The sequence below is a fragment of the Sceloporus undulatus genome, chromosome 5, assembly GCF_019175285.1.
Source record: "Sceloporus undulatus isolate JIND9_A2432 ecotype Alabama chromosome 5, SceUnd_v1.1, whole genome shotgun sequence".
Taxonomy (NCBI): domain Eukaryota; kingdom Metazoa; phylum Chordata; class Lepidosauria; order Squamata; family Phrynosomatidae; genus Sceloporus; species Sceloporus undulatus.
This window is the reverse complement of record NC_056526.1, coordinates 41,097,164-41,123,086: the sequence shown is the minus strand read 5'-3', so window position 1 is coordinate 41,123,086 and position 25,923 is coordinate 41,097,164. Positions and strand designations below refer to the sequence as shown.

The 25,923-nt window shown below is 41.4% G+C and overlaps 2 protein-coding genes across 2 annotated transcripts in view; one reads left to right on the top strand and one right to left on the bottom strand.

Moving 5' to 3' along the window:
- Positions 1-3,314, top strand: part of FAM234B (family with sequence similarity 234 member B) — a 43,919-nt gene extending 40,605 nt beyond the window's left edge. Inside the window, exon 14 of the mRNA XM_042468333.1 lies at positions 86-3,314. Within this exon, the coding sequence (XP_042324267.1) occupies positions 86-91 (6 nt within the window). The 3' untranslated portion in view covers positions 92-3,314. The remainder of the gene's footprint in view (positions 1-85) is intronic.
- Positions 3,315-4,108: 794 nt separating this feature from the next.
- On the bottom strand, positions 4,109-25,198 carry GSG1 (germ cell associated 1). The gene is made up of 6 exons (XM_042469040.1): positions 25,116-25,198; positions 15,065-15,389; positions 11,568-11,615; positions 10,354-10,506; positions 9,313-9,424; positions 4,109-5,573 (listed from the first exon to the last, which is right to left on the bottom strand). The coding sequence occupies exons 2-6, from the start codon at positions 15,387-15,389 to the stop codon at positions 5,231-5,233; spliced, it is 981 nt and encodes a 326-aa protein (XP_042324974.1). The 5' UTR covers positions 25,116-25,198; the 3' UTR covers positions 4,109-5,230.
- Positions 25,199-25,923: the final 725 nt, after the last annotated feature.

The window sequence follows — 25,923 nt, the reverse complement described above, 5'->3', positions numbered from 1 at the left end:
GACTGAGTCCTGCAAAAGCCTTTTATCAGCTTTAGTGTGCCTGACTTTCTCTCTCTTTCTTTCTCTTTTTTTCCCTCACCCCAAGTTCTAGCCATGGAACTCCTCAGGTTTTTGGAGCAATGGGACAAAAATGTGGTTCTCGATATCAGCAAGACAACCTGCTCAGGCAGGCTTCCTGACGCATTCAGTCAGTGAATAGTGTGGACTGAAAATGCAGCTACCAATAGCTGAGTAATGCTGGAGTGGCTGTACCAGTACTCCTCAGGCATATTGACTTGGAAGGAATGCAGCTTGACCCTTTTGTTGCTACTCCCTGCCTGTGTGATTCCTTCCAGGTAGGCTGAAGATGTAAATCAATGCAGAGATAATGACATGTGTATATGTATATATATTGTATTTTTAAGTTATGAAATTATTCAGGAAGCTCCTATTTGTATCTTAGAACATTTCTGTGCATTTTGCATCTCTTCCTATTGTACTCTTACCTTTTGGGTTCCTTCATCTCTTTGACTTTCTTTGTTTTAGGGTCACCATTGTGTTCCATTCAGTTCTCCCCCACCCATTTCCCCCCAATGTTTGATCAAGGCCAAATGGGATTATGCAGTATGTTGTAACACAGAATGTGTTGCATATGCTCTCCATCTAGATGGATTTGATACTCTTGCATTCCCTCAAATCTGCTCCCTCCTGATTATGCTGGAACCAGATGCCCAGTGGTTTGCTATACTTTTGAACAGTCAACATATAACAAAACATTCATTGCAATGCTTTTGTGTATTGCTAGTGTGTGTCTGAAAAATGCCTTGCCATATTTTGGTGCAACACAACTGGGGGTAGTGCTGACTTTGCAAGAAGACCTCTGTTATTATCACAAAGATGCATAACTAGCATCTAATTCTGCCTCTGGCAAAAGGAAGTAATAGATGGAAATCGGAGTACTGGGGCATTTATTCTGGGAATGATTTCTAATTGCAGTTCTCAGCTGGACTATACAGGGCCATCTTCTCCAAACTGGTGGCTCCCAGGTATGTTGATTAGAACTCCTACCCTTCTGAGCCAGAATAAGCCATTTTCTTAGATACAACAGAGATTTTGTGGTTTTTGCATTCTACACCTGTCAAATGAATTCAGACACTTTTTTTTTTTACTTTACTGTGTTGACTGAATTGTGTCCATTCATTCTCTAAGGATATGGAGCACATCTCATTTCCAGATTTTAGCACAGTTCCAGGCTGTGTTAGAGACAGCACAATGATTGACTGAAAGAGGCAGCAAACCAGAAAGAAAAGTGTTGCCCTTCTTCTGTCACAGCACCCTGCAGCTCTCACCTCCTCACCATTTCCCTCTTGCCACTGTCACTGTTCTTCAACCTATTGCCTTCTTCTGAGGGATCTTTGCTCAGAAAGGGGTATTGTAGGAGGAGTGGCTTCTGTATCACAGGTAAAATCCATGGCCATCTGTCCAGTGCTGTTCTCTGAGGAAAGGCCTCTCAAAGCAAGGCATCTGGGAGCTGTGGGCCTAAGTAAACAAATGCACCAGATTTTTGCCTGCTGTGGTATTTGCAGTAGTGGGGAAGTAGCCAGCTCATCTCTTCAGAGTGAGGTATTTGCGGGTCCTCTAGAAGGATGAATACGCAGCCATAGCAGCTATTCCAGAGGGTTGTGCTGGCCATATCCTAGCTGCAGCTTTTGCCACAAATGAACAGTAGTTACTGAGATTTTGAGTGGGAGTAGGCAATCTTTTTGGCGGGTGTGGGATTTGATACCTTTCCCAATATGCAGTTTCAGATGTGAGGTTCATCGCATCTCATGGGAGAACCATGTCCCATTTGTTTTATGTGAAATAAGGTCAGTTGTGGTACTGGGGAAAACTCAGCTCCTCACCATTGCAAATTTTTCATTTCTTAAAGTAGTTCTTCCCAACTTGTACTTAAAGCCATACTGCCATGTCATTGAAACTGGAACCCATCAGCACACCTCAAGGTAGTTAGTTTCATAGTATCACTGTGTGCTCTGTTGAAGTCCTCCTTTTGTTTGTGCTTAGTTTCTCACCATTGGATGACCCTAGGTACTATAACAGTGGGATTAAAACTTCTGTCCATGTATAACTTTATATGCTCCTATCATGTCTCCTAGCTTTTTTTTTTTATAAAGTCCCAAAAGTAACCCTTTCTTATAGGCTCTGATTCTTTCATCATTTTGATTGCTTTCCTCCTTGTACTTTCTGCAGCTTTCTGGTACCCTTTGAAGGTATGGTTGCAGCACAGATTTATATAAAAACATTCCAACCTTGGAAGTGTATTTATGCTCCCTTTCCTAAGCCTCCCTAATATGGAGTTTCAACTTTTCCATGCCTGCTACATTCTGGGTCCACTTCCCCATTGGTATACAAACCTAAGATCCCATTTTGTATCTTAGACCCCATCGTAGGTGCAGTTAGGACTTTTTGTCTCCCTGCATATCACTTTGCACTTCCTCACATTATAATTTGTACATACATTATGCTTTATATTGTCAAGTTTACATTGAGGTACGTTTGCCAATTTAATGCTGACATGCATATTTGCGCGAAATCCTGTGGGAGTTCATTGTAAGCTTTTTCATTGATGTTGCCTACAAACTTGGTTGTCATACTGCTCATCCCTAATTATAGAACATTTATGAATAAATCTATTTTCAGTGCCAAATCCTTAGGTTATTCCACTTTTCATAAGTCTCCACTATGAAGACTGTTTATTAATTCCTTTCCATTTACTCCGATGGGATCAGGGCCATGTTAAGGGGAATGTTAGTCTTTTGAAATATTTATCTCCATAAATTTTTTTCCCTTGTAAATATCATTTCATCATACACTGATCCTCTAACCAGTCCTCAAATCAGGACCACCCCAGTTTTATTCTTGGACCTTTGGAGAGTTCGTATAGCTGAGAGAGAAGCTTGGGTAAATAGCTCTATAAAATACTAGCAAAACAAACAGCACTTGTCTTCCCCCAATGTGTTCTAGACCTGGTCTGCATTTATAAAACAATAAAATAAAATAGGTAAAGGAATACTAATTTGTTCAGGTTTCCGCAGAAGGGAAACACTCTGGTATTACACAGCCCTAGATGTGCGCAGAGTTTCTTCCTTTAACTGATATACTTGGCTTACATTGTTTGGTGACAGTGAGCCCTCCATAATGTGAATCCTTTCCCCACATCCTGTATGCACTTTAAATTAAGAGCTTGTCTGTATATTGTTTGAATTAAGAGCTTGTCTGTATATTGTTTGAATGTGAACCATAATGGTGCAAATAAATATCATGTATATAGCATATCTCTGGTGTGTGTCTCATTTTTCCTAGCTCCACCAAGCAAATTGAAAGGGTCTTTGGAAAAGGAGAGCAAGTTTGATACCTCATGCAGAGTTCTGTGGCTATAAACTATGTAGGGTAGAAAGCGCGGAGCTCTGCATGACTTGATTTGTAGAGGGCTTAACCTCCAGACTTAAACTCAGTTTAAGGTGATTGGTGACATGGCAGGCAGTGTGGTAGCCCTATTTCCTTTTAAAGGCACACCTGGACTGAATGATATTGAAGTAATTTGAGGAAGGGAGTTGAGATAAGAGTCTGGCTGCCTTTGCAATGAGACTGGATTAAAGAAAAATGTAGGAGAATTACACAGGTGAGACCTCCCCACTTCCTTTTGTTCAGTTAGAAGCTGCCCTGCTTTACCAGAGGGTTTACGTGAATGTTTTAGATTGATGCCAACTAAGGGCCTTTTCACACTGCACAATTATAGCGTTATGATTCCATTATAATAACTGCATCCTGTAGAATCCTAGGGTTTATAGTTTTGTGAGGAACTACAGCATTCTGGTTGAAAATTGTAAAATACTTTGCCCTAAAATCCCAGAATTCCATAGCATATTGCCATGTCAGTTGAATCATAGTGATATAATTGCACAGTTGGAAAGGGCCCTGTGATAAGTTTATGGTATACATTTGCTTTTCATTTTCCTCTCCTTGCCAAACTCTGATGTAAATCTCACAAAACCTTTTATGGTTAGAAACTGTGAAATAAACCAAGAATCATTCAGCAGAGTGTACAATCTCATTCAAAGGCTCAGTCTTTTATTAAACATGCATGATTTATTCTGAACTCATTGATGTCTGAACAAATCAAACTAGTCAGAGTGGACCTTTCCAAATCTAAGGCAGAAACGCCTATTTGAATTCCTCTGGCATCCAGATGTAATCTCCCTTCCCCTCTCCCATCCAGTATATTTCTCTAAAGAAGGAAAATGAAGTGCAACTCTGATTCATTCATTTACTGTGCATATTATAGTCTTCTTTGCATCTGCTTGGGGTGACTTCTCCGTTTTCCTATCTACCAGTTTCTTCTATGCAGTAGGTATGGGTTGGAGCTATATTGCAGGGTCAAACCAAACACCTTTAGCCCTTGTTGTCTGATATATATTAAAATTGAATAGCCAACACTGGATGGGGATAGATAGGATTGGGACCATGACATATGGGAGGGGAGGCATATTTGCTCTTGTTACAGTACCAAACTAAATTGGGTATATCCCACCTGCTGTTCATAATGGCAGGAAAGCTCCCTTTGGAGAGATGCTACCAGTCTATGTGGATAATATTGAACTAGACAGACCAGTAATATGACTTGGTGGCTGCATCTGCAGATAACAATAAACCAGAATGATTGACTTGTCTTGGTTTACTGGTGCACACAGCTTGTTCATTCCTACTTCAGACAAGCTGACTAAACAAACTGTAGAGAAAGATTTGTGTGATAGTTACAGCTGGGGTCTTGTTTTGTTGTCCCCAAACATGTCAGGTTCATAAACCAGGAACAAATTACAACCTCTTGTTAGCTTAGAAATCCTGGCTTCCCTGGGAACAATAAACCAGAAGGCCAAGTTTGGATGTCTGCTGAAGCTCAGTTTCGTTTCATTTGTTTGTTTTGCCCATTTGAATGAAGCAAAGAATGAAGCTAGTTGCCTCATTCTTACAGTAGATTAAGATAAGTTGGGAATCCTGGCTTCTTGTTATTTGCAAAGTATAAGCCAGCTTCCTATGTTCTTATGGCCAGGTACATCAATGACAGTGACTACTTGCCACCAGTTCCAGTTCCCTGGCTGAGTGAATAGAAGCCAGATGCTCACATATGGCTAATGTTTTTGTTTAGAGGTCATTTTCGTTTTTACTGCCTTGCTAAACATTTCTGTCAGCCCTAACATGGATCTTCTCCAACTGACTTTCCCAAGACCTCATTCAGTTCCAGGTCAGGCTCCCTCTGTAGCACCTTCTGCTGCAGCTCAGAGTAAAAATCAACACCCTCAGAGATAGAGTGGAGAGGTTTTTCTCGGTGTGGGTAGAAGCCACTGGTTTGTTCTCTGTGGTGATGATGGTACTGAGGTGGCAAGAAGTATTGGCAGTGTTGGGCCTGGTCTATTGTGAAGCTCCCATCACAGGCTAGTTCATGGTTGCGCTTGAATGCCAGCACTGTCTTGGTATATGTGTTCAGAGTTGTGACTGCAGAAGCCATGCAACAAGTAAATGAAGCCCAGGCCATACTGAAAAAGAGAAGCATAGAGAATGAGAGATGGAGAGGTGACTATTCACATTGATACATTATGGGGATGTAGCAATGAAGATGGAGATTCTTACTGCTTGGCCATTTTGGCACGATGGGACAGGCAGTGTTACATAAGGGTTGGAGCATGGGCAGGCAAAGTGCAGCCCCTTTCCCAGATGTTTTTGTGGCCTCAGCCCCCTCCATCATTGCTGGGCTGCCCTTTTCACGGCTAAAAATAAAGGTGCTTTACCCCTCCAAGAATCCTGGAGGAGAGGAAATTCACCTTTTAGATCCATTTCACACTCTTTAACTTTTTTTTTTTTTTTTGCAAATGTCCCATTTTTAGTTTTTTCTGTTTCTTTTTTTGGCAATCGATGCAGTTCAGGGAGGATCCCAGTTAGAGATGTAAAATTTCTGGAAAATTTGGAGGCATGAAAAAATACATGTTTTTTTTTCTGGGAAAAATTGAAAAAAATGCAACATTAGCACTTATACAAATTGCAAGTCACTCTGTTACTTTAGGAATATAAAATATTACTATGTACAAATTGATTTGTCATAAAATTACTACAATTGGTATATTAAAATAATGTGTCTTCAAACAATTATTACAAACAGAATTTACTTTTATTTAAAAAAAAATGTAACAAATGGAGTAATAATCTCCTGAACTTTGGTTTTGCTAGTTTATGTGGAACAGGCAAAAAAATAAAAGTAAAAACCTTAAACCACAGAAGAAATAATAAACATTAGTAATGAAAAAAATATTTATATTTCATCGCCACAGTATCAAATAGACATAAAGCACCCATTCCCTTAAAAGAATGGGGGGGGGGGGAGTGTTTGAAATGGAGGAGGGTCTAAGACTCAATTAATAGACATGGAATTTAATCAGATTACTTTTCGAGCTCTGGGCTGCGTCTGCACTGCAGAAATATTCCAGTTTGAGACCACTTTATCTGTCATGGCTCAGTGCTAGGAAATCCTGGGAATTGTAGTTTGATGTGGCACCAGAACTCTCTGACACAGAAGGCTAAATGTCTCATAAAACTACAAATCCCAGAATTCCATAGCACTGAGCAATGGCAGTTAAAGTGGTGTCAAACTGCATTATTTCTGCAGTGTGAATGTAGTCCTGGTTATCAGTATCAGTTTCAGTCTCTGCTTCTGCTTTGTTATGTTTGTCATCATCACAGTTATAATGGATGTCTAAAAACAGAAGGTGTACCTAGATTAAAAGAAGCTTCTCTACCCTTTCACACATGTTTATTTCTTGATTTAGTGTGTTTCCAAACATAGACCAGATTCTTTCAGTGCCCCCAAAAAGGAGAAATGCATCTTGCTCTTGCATTGGAGAGTTCAGTTTGTAACCTAGGATTTGCTTGTCCTCATTCAGTGCACAGAAATTAGAACAATCTGATACTGTAGTTAGTTTTAGAAATGATTTGCAGAATATACAGACATGTTGTCTTAAAGGTATTATGCTAAAATGAAACATTCCATAATAAGTTTTCTTCATTTTTTCAATTTTTTCAATTTTTTTTTTGGGGGGGGGAGGCTTCAGGAAAAAAAAAACAGAAAAAACCATTTCCCCCCTAATTTTTCCAGTTTTATTTTGGGCCTTCCCATCTCTGGTCCCAGTGTAGAAATTGGCACCTGAACCCAACGCCTGTTGACCTGTAGGTTCAAATTCCTAGTCAACTGTGAAGTTCACTGGGTGATTTTGGGCCAGTCGCCACCCCTTAACCCAGCCTTCCAGAAAGGGCTTTTGTGGGGGGGATAAAGCAGTGTGTGGGAGAACCACTATGCAGCTTTCAATATCTTAGGTGAAAAATGGGAGGCAAGTGTAATGAGTTCAGTAAATATAGAAAGCAAAGCCTGTGAGCAAAGCATAGATGATACACTTCATTGGGTTACTGCCTTACCTGTTACCATCGACATCATTCTAACAGCCTGAAGCACAAGGGAGAAACATTCAAGCAAAAACATTCCACTATCACTGCTTTTTTTAAAAAAAGGCTTGCTTTCCCCCCTCCTTCCTCATCATTGCTTTTTCCTTTTGTGCCATATTTTTTCAGACTGTAAATTGACAAGCGGGGATCATCTTTCATTAATGATATGCAAGCCACACCTGGAGTTAAAAATACTTTAAATATTTACATATATACATGTGTGCATACATAAGAAGTGTGGGGCTTGAATAATGTCAAAAGCTGGGAAAAAGGTGATGTAAAGGAGGAGGTGGTGGCACATTGAAATCAGTAGAAACCCAAAGAATTAAACATTTCCCAAGGAAATATGTCTAAGATGTAACCACTGTAACAAATTCTACCTCTGTGTAGAGTTTTGCACATCCCTCATTTTCATCTCCTATTTTGCCATCTTCCAGGTTTGTGAAAATAATGGGAAACAAATCATGCAAGTAAATCCACAAATTAACCATGGCCCCAAGACATTAAGCAAATTGCCAGCCCTGGCTGCTAGCCCTGAAGTGCACAGAAACAGAACCAATGCAAAGCCTCAGGGTCTTTGTCCCTAACAGCATATTAACAGACAAGGGATGAGTCATCAATGGAATGACAGTGAACAGAAACACTGCAGGAAAACCAACATCTTGGAATGGAAGACTTGTAAGCAAAATAGAATTTTCTAGAGGGGATTGAAGTCATACAACAACTGTTGTAGATTATGTCCCTTGAATATAGGTGACCAAAGGGAGGTTTACAAGCACAAACATTGCCCCTGGCTATGAACCAACTTCAGTATGCAAGAATTTGTAGAATTTAGAAGAATTATTTTTGGTAGTTTCTGTCGTTCCTTGTTGTTGTGTGCCTTCAAGCAGTTTTTCAGGACCCTAAGATAAACTTATCAGAGGGTTTTCTTGGCTAGATTTGTTCAGAGAAAGTTTGAGGCTGGGAGCATGTGACTTGCCCAAGGTCACACAGTGGGTTTCATGTCTGAACAGGCAATCGAACTCTGGTCCTCAGAGTCATAGTCCCAACACTGAAACCACTATGCCACACTGCCTCTCCCCTGATCATCACTATGTGGGGGGTTCTAGGAGCTGCAGTTAAAAAAGATTCCCCTTCCCAAGTCCTGGTACTTTGTTTTGCAAAACAGTTTACAACATGGGGATGTTGTTAATGAGTGGTTTGACTGGTCTACTACCCGAGACCAGTTTTGACAAAAAAATCATAATGGAGGGTAATAGATTATATGCACAAGGCCCCATGTTCGATCCTTGTCAAGGTGAGCCTTAACATTAGGCACAGTGAGGCTGTTGTCTCAGGCAATAGAGAGGGCTAAGTGTCAGTGATGAATTAAGACTCAGCTTCCAGTCTAATCAGTATTTGTGCATGGAAAGGGAAAAGGCACCATCCTTTTATTTGCTTCATAAAAGCAGTTGACTTTGGTCTATTATGCACCTGCCTTCTCCAGGTAGAGGATGGCTCAGGTACAGGGCCTAGATCCAAGATGTTGGAAGACCATCTGCAGTGGTAAACCACAGGCAGACCAACAGATAAGAGGCTATAATTAGAGCAGAAAAAGCACAAAATCAGAACAGAAAATTAGAGTAAAAAGTTACTTTTTGGATCAAAATGCACAGAATTACCCAGCCAGCAAAGGCCAGGGATTTGGGAAGCTGTATTCCAAAAATGTAATTTTCCCCAAGCTTTATGACAATATTTCAAGAGCAGTAGTATAGACATATTTTAAATAAGAAAGATTGAACATACTAGAAAGCCCAACCATAGTCCCAGTTGTGAGGTCTCCAGTCTTCTGGTCCCAGGCTAACAGTTGCCTGGAAAACTTGACTGTACATCATATGAGCCACCATTCCAAGGAGGCCTACAGTGAAAGCAAAGAAAAAAAAATTAACCCACCTCAAATCACAGTTAAGATGGGAGAGACACATTGCCTCTCCCTGCCTCCCCATTCATAATGAAGGTCTTTTCCAGATTTGAAGATTTAGGAAATGCTTCTATGACTTGAAGCTCGCTAAGTCATTCTTGTTTCCCTTTTAATCTTCTGGCATCTTTCCCATTTCCTCTCTTTTTATTTCATTATATTTCACCTATCACAGTTGCATACTTCTATCGCCTTCTGATTTTCAGCTGTTATTCTGGAAAATATGACTCTGCCTGCCTTTGCTGTCTTTAATGATTGCTTCCAGTTTCCATCATAAAACACCTTCCTCATCCACACAACATTTGGGCGAATGCACTTGCATATCACCCCGAGAGAACACTTATTTGCATAAAATTTGCACACACAATGTAACATTGCAAAGGTAGAAATTAATTGTGTGGCTATGTGCCTTTAAGTTGCCTGTCACCTTATGGTGACCCCATGAATTTCAGACAGTTTTTGTAGGCAAGGAATACTCAAGAGGTGGTTTCGCCAGTTCCTTCCTTTGAAATATACCCTACAGCATTTGGTATTTGTTGGTGATCTCTCATCCAAGTACCAACCAGGGATGATCCTGCTTAGCATCTAAGATCGGATAGGATCTACTTAGGCCCTGGAAATTAATTACCAGAAATGAAATCTACAATATATCTATCAGTACTGAAGAAAACTGTGACAAAGTGACCTATAAACATGTGCCTTCAAGGCTTCTCTCTCCCCCTTCCTATGATTCTTTTATTTGGTCTGGAAATCTCTTCAAGTAAAGGAAACCTTCAAACATAGGATTATCCTTGGACAGCCAATGAAGTAAAGGTCTATTAAGAGAAATAAGACCAATGGTCACTCTATGCTCCATTGAAAGCTCTCACCTGACAATACAGAGGAGACGGCAGCAAAGGCATTGAGTTTCAGGCCACATACTGGATTTCCTGTGTACAACATGTCCAGCAGGAGGAGGATGAAGCTAATCACCAGTAAGCATATGTACACTATCTCTGAGCCAAGGGACAACCAGAGGATGCCTGTTGTGTGCAAGCAGAAGACACAAGTCAGCCAGGGTTACAACCACACAGCACAGAAATCTCTTCTCTTCTTCCTGTCCTCACTGAATAAAAGGTGAAAGATTAACCTGCTGAATTTGCACACAGCTGCCTGACAGATGCTTTCCTGATCTGACAGTCCAGCAGGCAGCAAAGCCTGGATGTTCAGTACTAAGGCCCCAGGTTGTCTGCTACACATGGATGATATGTTGTATTTGCCTCCTGACACACAAATTGCAGACCTTCCAACTATGTCAATTTGGCAGGGATAGTCCCAATTAATCCCCTGTTGTCCCACTTGGCCACATGTGTCTTGCTTATCATCTGTGAAATGTTGAATGGTATGAAACAGAGCAGGACTGTTTTTGTTCACAGCGAATAGTCTCACATTCCCCTGAGCAATGAAAGGTGACTGATAGGGAGAAGCTTTCAAATTCAGGTTAGATGACCTTTCGGCATCCTAATGGCCCAGAGGTTTTCATCAGCTTCTCATAAGAGATGAACTTGTGCCCTGCTGAGTAGGGATACCTTAGTATTTGCCTGGCCTTGGAAAGTACTCTGGGAATTTTAACAGCCTCAGTTTTTCTTAATGACAAATACTTACTTCCATTGGAATGGTGGTTAGCATAGGGAAGGAAGTTTGAATCTTTTTTTCAGGTGAAATCAATCAATCAATCAATCAATCAATCAAAAAAGTGTATCATGAGACAGTTCATCGTCATCAGGCAGAGTGAGGCAATTGCCCTAGTGGCATGCATTGGGAGGCACATGCTCTCTGCCAAGTTGCCTATACTGTCCCTCCTAATCCTGCACTTCCTTCAGGCATGGTGGAAATACTATCCTATCACCAGTTTTGAAGAAAGATTCAACTTCCAGTTCATTTAGCATCTGGACATGGAATGGGACACCTCCATATGCAGACTATAACATTTTGGAACAGCAAAAGTCCAACTAATTCACAATGTGGTTTTTGATGCAGAGTTGTGCCCATTCTTAAAGCTTGCATTGGCCCATTGTAGTCCAACATAAACTCTCACTCTTACCTCTTTCTACTGGAGGGCAAAGTTCAATGAAGCTGCGGCATGTCTCATCTGAAAGGGGGAAAAAAAGATGGCGTGAAGTTGAAACATAAATGTTTGAATCTAGTATTGCTGAAATTCTTCTAGGCTCTTGGCTCATCTGGACCATAAATGAGAAGCTCTACATGCAAGGCAGTGGGGCCAAAGTTATTCTTTTATACTACAGCTTCCAGAATCCCCCAGCTGGTACAATCAGTGGCCACGCTGGCTTGGAGATTCTATGAATTTCTGTGCAAATCCAAAGAATTTTCAAGCTCTGAAAGGCAATGGTGACATATACCTCCACTGCCTTCCTCTCTTGTTTTCACTGCCCTCTCCATGCAAAGGGCAAGTAGTGCCATAGCTTTCTAGAAAGCAATGCTGCAGCATCTTGTAATTTGTGGGTGCTTCTTCATTAATAATTTTCCCCATCTTGATCAAATTCTGATGTTGTTCAACCACATGTGTCCAGGTTTTTATATATGAAGTGTTGGAGGGTATACAGTCCAGTATATGCAGTGCAGATGATTGCCGAGTCTACTTATGATTTTCTCTCAGCTGATAAAGACGTTTCTGACCTGCATATCCTCTGTTGCAAAATCCTCCTTAACTACATTGCTCTTCAGGCCTTTGACTCTACAGATTATAAAGGTTTGCTTTTTAAAGTTACTTTGTCCTCTCTAGCCCAATACAATGTTGTGTTTCTTTACTTTCCCTACAACACTAATCTCTCTGAATCCCTTTGTATCATTCTATTTAGGTCTTTGGCATCCAGAATTCCTCCCCATTCACCCACAACTGCACAGTCCTATGTACCACTTCATGGGAGATTGGATAAAACTGACTCTGCTGACTCATATTTTGATCTTATGCCTGTTAGGGAACTGTGCTGCTTTCAGTGGAAATGCTTCCAGAGTATTATTACTTCACATTAGGGTTTCATAGGCTGATCTTTTCTAGATATATTATAGATATTTTGCTATGGATGTCAGAGACTATAGAATGTTCTATAGTCAGACCTTTGGGTTCCATGTTACACTGTGTAACAAAAAAACACCACTGAATCGAGAAAAATTGCATGAAATCATCCCTTTTCATTAGTGAAAAACAGAATGGCATCTCTTTAGCAGAGCTTGGAAAAGTTCTTTCCCTGGACTACAACTCCCAGAATCGTACATTTCCAAGCTCAGATCTTGGCCTCAGATCAGGGCCTCAGATCAGTTACAAATGGGCCTTAAAGTACGCAACGAGCGTGTACTAGGGCTAGGAAGGGGCAGTGCTTCCACACACCCCTAACCCTAGTATGTGCTCTGCGCGTAGAAAATGGTGGCGGCCGTTCCACGCGGCCATCGCCATCACTACATCACGACCTCGCCGCCTCCAAACGAGGCGGCACGGTTGTGATATATTGGGGCCGCACCCTAGGCGCCCTTTCCGTGACCCCGGAAGGAGCTCTGTTTTGGAGCTCCTTCTGGGTTTGTGTCGCTGGGCGCAGCGGCCCCTTTCTCCTCCTCCCCGCCATCGCCGGATGTCCTTGGGGCTTGAAGCCCCAAGGACACCCCTTTCCAGGCCGCGGGGAAGCGGACTTTTGCAGCTTCCCCGCAGCCTGGAAAGCGGCAGATCGGGGCCTCGGAGGCTGTCGGTCTGGCAGCTGAGGCCCCGATACAGCGGGGAAAGGGGCAGGTGCATGCCGCCCCAAACGGGCAGTCTGTAACCCGCCATAGACACTACACTCTTGTTGATGCAGCCAAGAATTGCATGTTTAGCTTGTTGTCTACTAAGACCCCAGGATCCTTTTTGGATGTACTCCTTTCAAGCCAAGTGTCACCCATTCTATACAGTATATGTACATTTCATTTTTCTTGCCTAAATGAAGTACTTCACATTTATCTCTGTTGGAATTCATTTTGTTAGTTTTGGCCTAAGTATTCTATTATGTTGTGTGCAGGAAATGCTATTTCCTGGAAAGGAAATGCAAAGATTCTCATCAGTCAATGATTCTCCATGGCAGATTCCCTGACACAAAAGAAACACACTTTTCAATCATTTTTCATATATTATTAACTATTCTTTCCTTAGAATCAGCTCAGACCCTACTGTCTTTGTTATATACCATATTTCCCTATGGCAATATGTTTAAGGCTGGGAGCTTTCTTTTCTCTGCCTGATGTAAAAGTTAGGCTGCCCCTATTTCTTTTAAGCTTCAGGCAGGCAGCCAAAACAGTGCTGTTCCACATAGCATTCAAGGTCTGAATTTTTTTTAACAATTTCCAAACTAGGTTCTAAGATTGTTTTTAGAATGTTTTTAGGAGTTTTTAAAGAGTATTTTAATTTTTTAAAAAAATCAATTGTTTTACAGTAATTCATTTTCATTTGTTCACTGCCTCAGGGGCCCTTGTGGGCTGAGAGATGATACAGAAAGCCTGTAGAATAAAGCAGAATAAAATAAAATAAAAAGATTCCAAACTGAGATATGAAATGTGTTCTTATGTAGACTTATTCTGCTGTAGCAACATGGCAGCTATACTGGTTTTCCAGACTGATTTCCCTCCATAGGACAGGGTAGTTTTGCATGGTAAAGAAAACCTTCAGTAGGAAGCTTATTCCACCAGATTCATCATTGGATTGGCACCAAACCCATCCTAAGGAGCTAAAATTGCATAACCATCAAAGTTCATGAACACAAAAGAACAGATTCCCCAAACAGCCAACTACCAAACAGAGGAAAAGGTCAGAGGAATTAAAGGTGTAAATTTCCAGAAAGTTTTGAAGCCATTGGGAGTTTTGGAATTTTAAAAAAAGAAAGGAGAGAGAGAGAGTAATGATATTAGTATCCATTACAGACTGAGTATCATTTTGTTACTTTAAGTCTGCTGACTGAATTATATCCATAATATAGAATTTTGTTTGAAGTAAAATCGTCATGTCTGGTATATTAAAAGTACAGTTCAGTCAGATAATAACTACAGACTGAATTTCCTTTTTACTTTTTAATTTTTTTGTAACAAATGGAGCTACAAGGTCCAGAGCTGTAAGGAATCCCTTTGGTTTTGCCTTTAAAGGGAGCAGGCAAAAACTATTTTATAAAAAGAAAGAAAGAGAAACCATCAACATGATTAAAATAGGGAAAATTATTTTTGTCTGTTCTAGCATTCCATAGAAGCAAATAAAAGGCATTCATTCCCATAATAACACATGAGAAAAGGATACCAATTCTAGGAATTGCAGTGATCCAGTACTGTACATTTTCTTATATAAAAGTCTTCCAGTTAGGCAATTAGCTTTGGGTGGAGGGAACAGAAATGTATATTAATACAAATTTATAGGTCCATACCCGCTATTTTTTTCTTAGCCTTCCCATCACTAAGAGGAACCTATGAATAAAGTGGACATTATTGATAAAATTGTGACATGAAATTTCAACAACAAAAATGAACAAAAAGACCAAAAGGCTCTTGGCTTTGCTCATCTGGAGCTATTACCTGGGCCTTCTATGTTCTCCTCGCAGGAAAGCCACATCCCTGTGTGAAAGTACTGGAAAGTAAAACGATCATCTCCTGTCTCCCAGCTATAGTGCACCACATCTTGAGCCAGAAATGATGAATTGCCAATGAAACCTTCAGGAGGCATGGGGACACCGATGCAGTTGGTGCTCTTTGTCTTCTCACATAAAGGCTTGGGAACTTTCTGAGTCCCAACGCACCAATAACTGCCCAGTAAGGATGTGGTAGAAAGGCCAAGGGCCAGCAGGTTCAGAAACACAGCCAAAAGAGCACGGCGCCAGGGAAGGAACTTCTGAAGCTCCATCTGCAAGAAAGAAACAGGCAGTGTCTAGATTGACAGAAGTAACAGTACCACTCTATTCTGCTTTCATCAGGCCTCACCTGAAATACAGTACTGTGTCCAGTTTGGGGCAACACAATTCAAAAAAGTTACTGACAAGTGGGAGCATGTCCAGAGAAGGGCAACCAAAATAGGGAAAGGTCTGGAAAGCATGCCCTATGAAGATTGACTTAGAGAGCTGGGTATATTTAGCCTGAAGAAGATAAGATCAAGAGGAGATTTGATAGTCCTGTTTAAATATTTGAAGGGATGTCATGTTGAGGATGGAACAAGCTTGTTTTCTGCAGCTTCAGAGACTAGGGACCTTATAGGACACATTGTCCCCCCATTATGGGCATGGGAAGGGGATGATGGGGCCATGCAAGGCCAAGAAAAAATGCATTTTACCCCACCCCAAAGTATCCTCAAAATGGCCCCATTCCATCACCCAGCACTAAGCCGTTCCCATTCAGGGCTGAGGCAAAGGACGCACCTCTACCCTAAACGGGAACAGCTTGGTGCCAGGCAACAGATTGGGACCATTTTGAGGACACTTTGGGATGCAGTAAAATATGTTTTTTCAAGCGGCCCTTTCCCCTGCCCATAACGGGGGAAAATTTGTCCGATAAAGTCCTTGGACACAGATCAAGGGATTCAAACTACAGGAAAGGAGATTCCAGCAAAACATTGGCAAGAACGTCTTGACAGTAAGAGCTGTTCAACAGTGGAACACACTCCCTTGGAGAGTGATAGAGTTTTCTTCTTTGGAGGTCTTTGAATAGAGGCTGGATGGCCATCTGCCAGGGGTGCTTTGATTGTATATTCCTGCATGGCAGGGGGTTGGATGGATGGCCCTTGGGGTCTCTTCCAACTCTATGATTCTGTCATGCCTAGCCTGGCTAATGACACAGAAGAGGACTCTGAGTTGAAACCCAAGCCACAGCCTGGACCTAGTTGTGCCCTGAGAATCTGTGGCCTTGAAAGAGACTGAGCTGCCAAACCTCCAGGCAGCAGAGCCTTCTAGTACTGTAGGCAGGGAAGACAAGGAGAACAACTGGAAGAATCACATAACCTACCTTCAACCAGAGAGGATAAGAAAGGGCGTGCCTCTGGCAATCAAGGAGGCTTTATGCAAAATGCCAGCTCATCAAAGACCACCTGCACTCATAAGGGCTGATGATAAAACATGGGAATGACACCAAATCTTTTGTCAGAAGCTATCTGAGTTCTCTGGAGAAAGCACATTGCTTCCTAACTCTTGGTATTGATTTCTCGGTTTGAACCTTTGGACTACGGACTGACCTGATGAACCTGCTTTTCTGTAACCCTTGACCTTCTTGACTGCCTGACTTCACTCTTGGCTTGACCCTTTGGCTGGTACCCTGACTGACCACAGACCTTGTTACTGGATTCTGTCTAGTTTGTAAGTCTGCTCTTTGAGGCTTGCTTGAACTTCACAAGCTCTGTGTGGAATTCCTTGGTTAATCATGTTGATGGTTTCTTTATTTGGACTCGTTATCAGCTACTTGGCTGCTTTCCTGGACAGATTCTATGATTCCAGGCAAGCACCAGAGGTGCTCCCATGCTGCCCTTATTGATTAGGAGAGATCCACTCAGAACTAGGGAAAGTTAAGAATAAACCATATATGAGACAGGGCTTGGGGGGAAAATTGGCCCACAAGTCCCTGAATCCCCACTGGCTTGAGATTTGAGCAGTTATAAGGGTTTGTTTGTTTGTTTTTAGAAAAAGACTACAGCTTTCAGGAAAAATAAAAATTCACTTGTTTCACCCGTTTGTAACTGTATTCAGCAAAAATAATGCAGTAGAGTACAGTATAAACTTTATATTATTCAAAACAAAGTAAAATACAATATTGGCTCTATACAGTGTGCCCTTGCTTTACACAGGGATCTGTTCCGCCCCCCTCCCCCCGGCATAAAACAAATAGTGTGTATGCTTGAGCCCCATAGACAATAATGGGGCCTGTGCATGCAGTGTGGTGCGGTGTGTGTTTCAGTCACGTGTTTCAGTCACATGGCTTTCAGCATAAGCTGAAAGCCACGTAAAAGGCACCTGCGTAGGATGCAGGTGCATTGTATAATAAGGGGGTAATACAGAAAGAGAGCCATTTGGCATTTAGGAAGCCAAGAGATTTAGAACTCTGAAATGAAAGTAGTACCAAGAAATGTTAATTCAAAATACAAGAAAGTCTTTTAAAGTTACATATACATTATGCCCTGGCCTAGGCAAAATGCAAGCACTCAGCTGGCACATGTGATGTTTCAAAGAGGGTAGTGAGAATACATACGAGCTTTGCCTCCCAACACCACTGCATATATTGGCTTCATCCTCCCTGTTTGCAACCTTTTCTTCTTGAACAGCAGGTTCTGAAAGGGGCTTCTACTTCTATTTGGTTGAAAGCAAGTAGAACCCCTGCTATTATCAGGAACTGACATAGAGCAAGCTTCTCAAACTGCATGAATAGCAGTGAGATGGGAATGGAGATATGATCAGGGAACCATGATGAAGCAGAGGTTATGTGAAGCATTCTTTCCATGTACAAATGCATACAAGCTGAACATCCTTTCATACCTCCCTGCTCAATCTGGGGATATCAGGAAATGAGGGAATATAGAGAGTAAGGCCTACAAGTATGACTCTCTCTTCCACTACCCATTTTTTCCCCTCATGAGTTTTCCAAACTTTTCCAACTTTCCAATCTTTCACCAGCCTTCATGATCTTTCTCTTATGCCATCCTCTAGACAATTCTCCCCTTCTATACAACACATCACACCTGGTTTTCTGCTTTCTCAAAATTATTTCTCAAAATACCTCACGAATTTGTGAGATAAGCTTGACAAACTAGGGTTGTGAGAGTGAAAACTGGAGACAGTTTCTGTACATTTAATGGCTGCAGAGATGAAGGAATTACTAAAGGTGTTTGTTACCTGGTTGCATGACAAGCAATAGTTGCTGAAATTCCTTTTTCTACACAACCATTAAAGGTATAGAAACTCTGTCCAGTTTTCATTCATGTTGTTGCTATGTGCTTTCAATTTGTTGCCAATTTATGGTGACTCTAAGGTGAATCTATCAGAGTGTGTGACTTGCCCAAGGTCACCCAGCGGGTTTCCATGGCCAAGCAGGGAATCAAACCCTGTTCTCCAGAGTCATAGTCAAATGACTACATCATTCTGTCTCTTGTCTTCACTCTGAAAGCAACCCAAATAGTGACTGGTTCAAGTTCACTTAGCAATAGGGATGTGAATCTTTCCTAAATTTCTTCTTAAAGGAAGTAACACACATAACAGTTTTCAAAGCCTATTCACAATTCAGGATTTATTTTGTGCATGATTTGCATGTGCTTGTTTTGCACAGAGAACAGCATTTTCAGTGCAGGAAACAACATTTTCTGTACAGAAAATAATATTTCTGTATAGAGATACTGGCTGTGATCCTGAATTACGTACTTAGCTACATAACCACTTTAGCTAGGGTGTGTCTCCCAGCCCAACCCCAAATTCCCACGGCTGCTGTGAGCAATAGGGATCTGCTTTCCTGTCAAATGGAAAACAGCTGACTGATCTTTCTATCCCCTCCCCTGAGCAATATCTAGTGCGACATTCAGAAGCAGGGTCTCTGTCACAGTTCCCCCTCATCCTGGAGCTTGCTTGCAGAAAGGAGGTGGAAATGCCAGTCAGCCACTTCTCAACTGACAGGGAAACAGATCCCTGTTGCTAGCAGCAACTGCTGCCTGGCATGTAAGGATTGGGGGCTTTCATGGTCCCTCCCATACTAGTGAATATGTAGGTATTGTGAATATAAACCAATCACAAATGCAGAACTCTAGGTTATGCATTCATAACTGCCTTCATGAATTCCAGACATTATTTTCTGTGCAAAACAATCATGGGTGAATTTTGTGCAGAGGTCCTGAACTGCGAAGTTTCTTCTTGTCAAGGCTTCTTCTCAGTATTTTTGAATATACTTTCCATTCCTACTCAAAAAAAACTTTATGGCTGTTAAGGCATTTTAATACCTGGTCTCCCTGGACCCAGTCCAACATTCTACCCTGCAGTGGTATCACTAGGGTGTCATACAGTGCAATAACTCATAGTGTCAACCCTGGGACTTCCTTTCATACCAGTCCTTCCATAAAATCTTTAGTAATTTTTTTTTATATGGATGTAACAGGCAGGTGGGGGCAAGCATTGGTCTCCCTTCATGCTCCACAGCAACAATGCCAGAGCTGCACACCAAGATGTGTGTGTGTGTGTGTGTGTGTGTGTGTGTGTATTTATGTATTCCACATTTAACTTGGTGCTCTACATTTGAATGGCATACTCTATGTAACCATGTTTGATGCTTAATGTTTTGTGCTTCATCATCGGGACTGACCCTTATTTACATCATCAGGGCCCACCTCTGATGACTCACAAGAGGTCATCCTGAGATCTCAGGTTTTGGCCTTGAAATTTTGAGGTCTGGGATAGTCTTTACCTGGAAACTCCAAAAGGTAAAAATATGGAGCCAATTACTGGCACGCTAGTGGGTAAACAAAATGCCACCAGATATTTTTAGCAGTTGATTACAACATCTGGTATTCTTTGGCAGACTCCTGGTCTGATCCTGCTTAGCTTCCAAAAACAGATATGATCTGTCTTGGGTATACAAGCTATTGTACATATAAACACAGACAGATATGTGTGGATATATATCTGCAAACACACATAAATGAAGGAAATGCTAAAGAATAGGGCCCAAAGACCATAGTATAGGAGAGATGCAACTTGTGACAGCCCCAATTTGGCAGGGACAGTTCCGATTAATCATTATCACACTTTTTAATTGCTTTTAAAATGTCATAGGACCTTATCGGACACATTTTCCCCCCGTTATGGGTACAGAAAGGGGCTGCTCGGAGCTGGATGAGGCTGAGAAAAAACACATTTTACCGCACACCAAATTGTCCTTAAAATGGCCCCAATCTGTCACCCAGAGCGAAGCTGTTCCCATTCAGTACTGAGACATATCTTTTGGCTTGAACGGAAGACTTCTGACCGAGGCAAAGGACGTGCCTCAGTCCTGAATGGGAATGGCTTGGCACCAGGTGACGGAATGGGGCCATTTTGAGGACACTTTGGTGTGCAGTAAAATGCCTCGCATGACCTCGATCATCCCTTTCCCATGCCCATAATGAGGAAAAAAGTGTCCAATAAGGTCCTATGACATTTTAAAAGCAGTTAAAAAGTGGGATGATGATGATATGTTTCTCTTCTCTTCCTTTCACTTTCTCCAACTGAATTCAAAGTGCAAATTTAATTTGCACTCAGTTAAGTCACAGGATGCAGCCATGACAGTAAAGTGGAATCATTGTGCTATAATGGTTTAATGTGGAAGGGACCCTGGATTGTCTCCTCTGATCGGCAGCAGTTCTTTGGTTCTCACCTAGTGGCACCAGTGTTAGTGGGGTGGTGGATACACTCTGAATATTGGTGGTGAATATTTAAAGAACCTGTCCAAGGGGCTGAATTTTGCCCTTTCTAGGGTTCAGGCAAAAGCAAACTTCCACAGCCTCTCCTCTCTCTCTCTCTCTCTCTCTCTCTCTGTGTGTGTGTGTGTGTGTGCATGTGCATGTGCATGTGTGAGTGATGGAGAACGTTGGGTCAAACCACCTCTCTTCTCCCCCCTTTCCTTCAGAACTCCTTTCCACCAAAAAACAAACCTTAGTCTAAGGATTGAGAGGCCTCCTACCTTCTCACTGTCTTGTCCCCTTACTTGAAAGGGACAGAGAGTGACCACCACCTTCCACTGTCTCAGTCTCTATGTCAGTCTTAGTCTCAGACTCAGACACATCTGCTCACATCCCTGTTGGTAAGCCTTAGGTGGCAAGAGAGGAGGGAGGTACCCTTCATATGGGTACTTGTCCCCCTTGTGATTCTTGCCCATGGTCCCAGATTGAAGCAGCAGCATGTTCCACCTGCTCTCCTCTCCCCTTGTTAGTTGCTCACTGGCTAATAAAGGAACTTCTGGGTTCACTATGGAAAAGTGTGAGGTGCCTATTAAAAGCTTTTAACACAGAGATTTGACTTACCCATCTCTCAGATAGAACCTAGGTGCCAGCAATTCCCTCCTTCCCTGGTGCCTCATTTTCCTCGAGCATAGGCGGAATTCGCCTTACGCAACGGGATCCGGAACGGATCCCCTGCGTAAGGCGAGGACGGACTGTATTTATATTCTGTCAGAACAGAGAATTAATGTGGCTTACAATATGGGGAAAGTATAAATAAAAGCAATTACATTGAAATATTTTAAAAATAGACTAATTATAATATTAAGGCACAACTGAATTAAAAGCAATTTTAAAAATCATTTCATTTACCAAAAAATATACCAACCATCTATTCAAAGCCCTTTATCAGGAGCTAATCATGGCAGGGGACATCCTAGCTGCACTTGAAAGGGAAAACCCAAGAGCAACCACTGAGAGGGTCTTGTCTTGTGTCCCAAGCAGATATTCTAGTGAAGGTAGTGGGACTAAAAACAAAACCTGCCCTGTGTATCTCAAACTCAGGACAGCTGGTTTTTTACATAACTTGTACACAAGCTTGTAAAATCCAATACATAATAACCAGCACTTTGAATTATTCCCAGAAAGAGATTGGTAGTCACTGAAGTTGTCATGAGAAGAAAGTTGTGCACTATCTCTACCAGGCCCTTGCAAATAATATGGTCATAGACACACATAGCCAGTAATATTAAGCAAACAAACAAAGAAAAGAGATACTGAGCTATTTTTCCAGGTTCATTCAACGAGATCTCTCTTCCAGTAGTACTTTTGGCTCCATTTACACACACACACACACACACACACGCGCGCGCACACACACACACACACACACAGAGAATCTGATACAAAAGCTTTCTTTTTAAATATGCCTCGACTAGTAGGATAAACACAGAGAGCATGGATGATGGTGGAAACAATGAAACAGGTGTGTAGCCTCAAGGCAGAATTTGCAATCATAGAATGTCTCATAATGCCACAGGAACCACCCAAAGGTGGAAAAGAGGTTGTCAAGTGGGTCTTGAAAGACAACGTTCCATGGTAAAGAAAAAGGTTTCAGAGGACTGAATGCTTATGCCTGTGTTATGCATCTCTCCCTTGAAAAAACACCTGCCTCTCTTTTTGGTAAGAGAGTGACAGCTTCTAGGCCTAGAGCACCTACTAAGAAAGATCAAGGAAGACAGTGCAAAGGCAGGCTTATTGTTGAACATAAAGAAAACAAAGATAATGACTATGGAGAATTTACACATATTCAAACTAGACAATGACAAAATAGAAACAGTAAATGAGTTTTCATACCTAGGATCAAACACTGATCGGAGTGGGGACTACAGTCAAGAAACCACAAGAAGACTAAGAATGGGGAGGGCAACTATGAAAGAACTAGAAAAGATTCTAAGATGTAAAGATATAGAAATGAGCATGAAAGTTAGAATCATACAAGCCATTGTATTCCCTGTTACTATGTATGAATGCGAGAACTGGACAGTTAAGAAAGTGGAAAGGAAGAAAATCAGTTCATTTGAAATGTGGTGTTGGAGGAGAGTGTTGAGGATATCATAGACAGCCAAGAAATCAAACAAACGGGCCCTAGAATACTTCAAACCAGAAATCTCTCTGCAAGCCAAGAGAAAGGGTGTCGTACTTTGGCCACATCATGAGAAGGCACGACTCATTGGAAAAAATGATAATGCTAGGAAAGGTGGAGGGAAGCAGAAAAAGAGGAAGACTGCATGCTAGATGGATGAGCTCTATAAAAGAGGTTATGGGCATGACCTCGCAGGAACTAAGCAGAGTAGTGGAGGACAGGGAGTCTTGGAGATGTCTCATCTACAGGGTCACAATGGGTCAAGATCGATTTGAGAGTGGATAACAACAAACAACAAAAATCCTGTATTATCCATCTGCCACTTCCTGTTACTAATGCAAAATTGGTTAGAAATAGGCTCAAATGGCACTGTGTTGCCATTATGTGACCCCAGCCTGTCTTTCTTCATGATTCCTCTGCCATCTTAAATGAAATTGGAAACTCCTTGAGGCCAATGTCTTGTCAAACCCCATATACATAGATGGCTGTGTATATAGTTGATACACTAACACTAATACTTTTTAAAGAGGCATTTTCCCCTCCAAGCAGAAGATAAAACCACTATTTGAATGTACAGTCAGCCCTTCATACCCATTGATTCTTTATCCACGGAGTCAAGCATCCACGGATGAGAAATTATGCCTGTGGCAAGAGATTTGGGGAGGAGGGTGCCTTTAGAAAAGAACAACAGTTTCCAGCACATAGACTCAAGATCTTTTTAATTCATTGTAACAAAAAAGAAGATTTCACCCTACCTTCCATTCCACCAAAAAATGAAGGGGACAAAGAGAGAAGAGACAGGGCAACTTTGAATATATACACATGCCTTTTTATTAGCCATACCCGTATACACTTTGTAAACTGGCAAAACAAAAAACCCACAGTGGTTTAGATCTAAAGAGAGATGTATTTAAGCAATCTCAAGACCATCTTACTTTGTGGCAGTGAAAGCAACAGAGTCCTGCCTGCACCTTAATGACTAGCAAATTTATCATGGTGAGAGCTTCATCAGATGCAACAAGTTTTATTCTGAGTTACATTCAGCCATACATATGGTTGGGATGGGGCAGTAAATGGGAAACAGATTAGAGGGAAATGAAATGCAGAAATAGAAACAGTGATCATTGTGTGAAGAAAATGTTTGTTTTTCCTTACAGTAACCTAGAACTTCCAGAAAGTCTCTCCTGAGGACTGCGGTCTTCTTGAATACTGTTGCAGCATTGGGGGATGCTATGGGGAGAATAGGATAGCAATTTTTCCTTCCATTAGGTTAATTACATTAATTTATCTTTTGACCCAAGGCAGAAATTCTGCAAAAAAAATGTAACTGGAGCAGAATATGATACTACATTCTATTTAATCTTTATTGCAAGAGCCACAAGGTTTTGCATTCCACTCCAGAGCTTTTCACATTTTTTTCTTCAGACATCCTGTGCAAGAACATTATTTCAGAATCAGAACAAGTTGCTGGGCTTCACAATGAAAGACAGGAAGATCAGATGGGGAGATATGAAAGAGATCCCGTTTCTTCCCATAGGATGCAGCTATGGAGAGAAGGCAAAATGAAGGCACTGCCCCAAATAAGAATTCTGCCCCCAATGAAATGTTCTTTCAGTCTTCAAATTTCTAGCACTGCAATGTAGAAATCTAGATTTGAAACCTTTCAAATATAGAATTCTTAATTTGTTGTCTTCTCATACCCCTTGTGCCTTCTTTGGTTGTCTAAACTGTGTGTCTAAATGATCATCTGAAGTTAAGTTACTGCAATGTTAGAAATTTGGGGGCTGAAGAAATTTTTTACCTGGGGAGCAGAAGTCTAATTTGGGATGAGGCATTGCTCTCATTCTCCCTATATACCATACCCCTGCTTTTGTCTGTCTGTCTGTCTGTCTGTCTGTCTGTTTTCCTTCCTTCCTTCCTTCCTTCCTTCCTTCCTTCCTTCCTTCCTTCCTTCCTTCCTTCTTTGAATGCCTTCCTCTTCTCACTACAACAGGGCACAAATACCCTACAGAATTATAGTCAGCTTCCAAAATAGCACCAATAGTACAAATTACCTTTCTGGAGGTTTCTACAGTTGCTGCTGTTTAATCTTCAGTCTGCATTGGAAGTGTGACTCTGACATAGCCTTCACTTTCCCCCATCTTCCAGCTATGGTTCCTGATAAGTAAACTCATTCTGTCTCCCCTTCTACTTCTCTCTCTGTCTTCTCCCAGTCTCTTACTACCTTGACCCCCACCCCACTTCTTTCAAACTCCTCTGTGATTATTAAATGCCGTCCATCCAGTAAGCAGCTGTTTTTGTGGGAAATGGGCATTTCATAATCCACAATGCAATCACAGCACAGCTGTTCCAGCAGATTAAAGAGGGAAAGATTGGCGTTGCAGGCTGGGATTAAGGATAAGAAGTGACCTCCATTCACTGGGTGGGGGGATGTTTCAGGGAAAACAAGAGGAGGCGACTTCAGTCATTCATGTGCAGTGGCAATTCAGCTGGCAAAAGGTTCAGAACAAGCTGTTGGTCTCAATCCTTATGGAAAGGGCAAACAGTGTAAAAACAGTGGCAGTTACTACTAACAGCAGCATTTAAATATTACTTTTCTGTCCCCCCCCCCCCCGGCAATGTGCAATAAAATAATAATTTAGAAACAAAAAGAAAATAAGCATTCTTTTAAAAAAAGAAGATGAAAAACAGTTTTAAAAACCAAAGGCCTGACAGTTTTGATTACCCAAAAGGAAGGGAGTTCCACAATTGTTGTGTGCCTTCAAGTTGTTTCTGACTTATGGCGACCCTAAGGCAAATCTATCATGACATTTTCCTGACAAGATTTGTTCAGAGGGGGTTTGCCTTTGTCTTCCTCTGAGG

What these genes read in the sequence shown, in the direction of transcription:
- GSG1 (XM_042469040.1), bottom strand. Translation starts at nt 15,389, where the DNA reads ATGGAGCTTCAGAAGTTCCTTCCCTGGCGCCGTGCTCTTTTGGCTGTG. An exon ending in GGAGAACATAGAAGGCCCAG is followed by an intron (nt 11,616 to 15,064) that starts GTAATAGCTCCA and finishes TCCCCCTTTCAG; the next exon opens with ATGAGACATGCCGCAGCTTC. An exon ending in TTGCCCTCCAGTAGAAAGAG is followed by an intron (nt 10,507 to 11,567) that starts GTAAGAGTGAGA and finishes TGCACACAACAG; the next exon opens with GCATCCTCTGGTTGTCCCTT.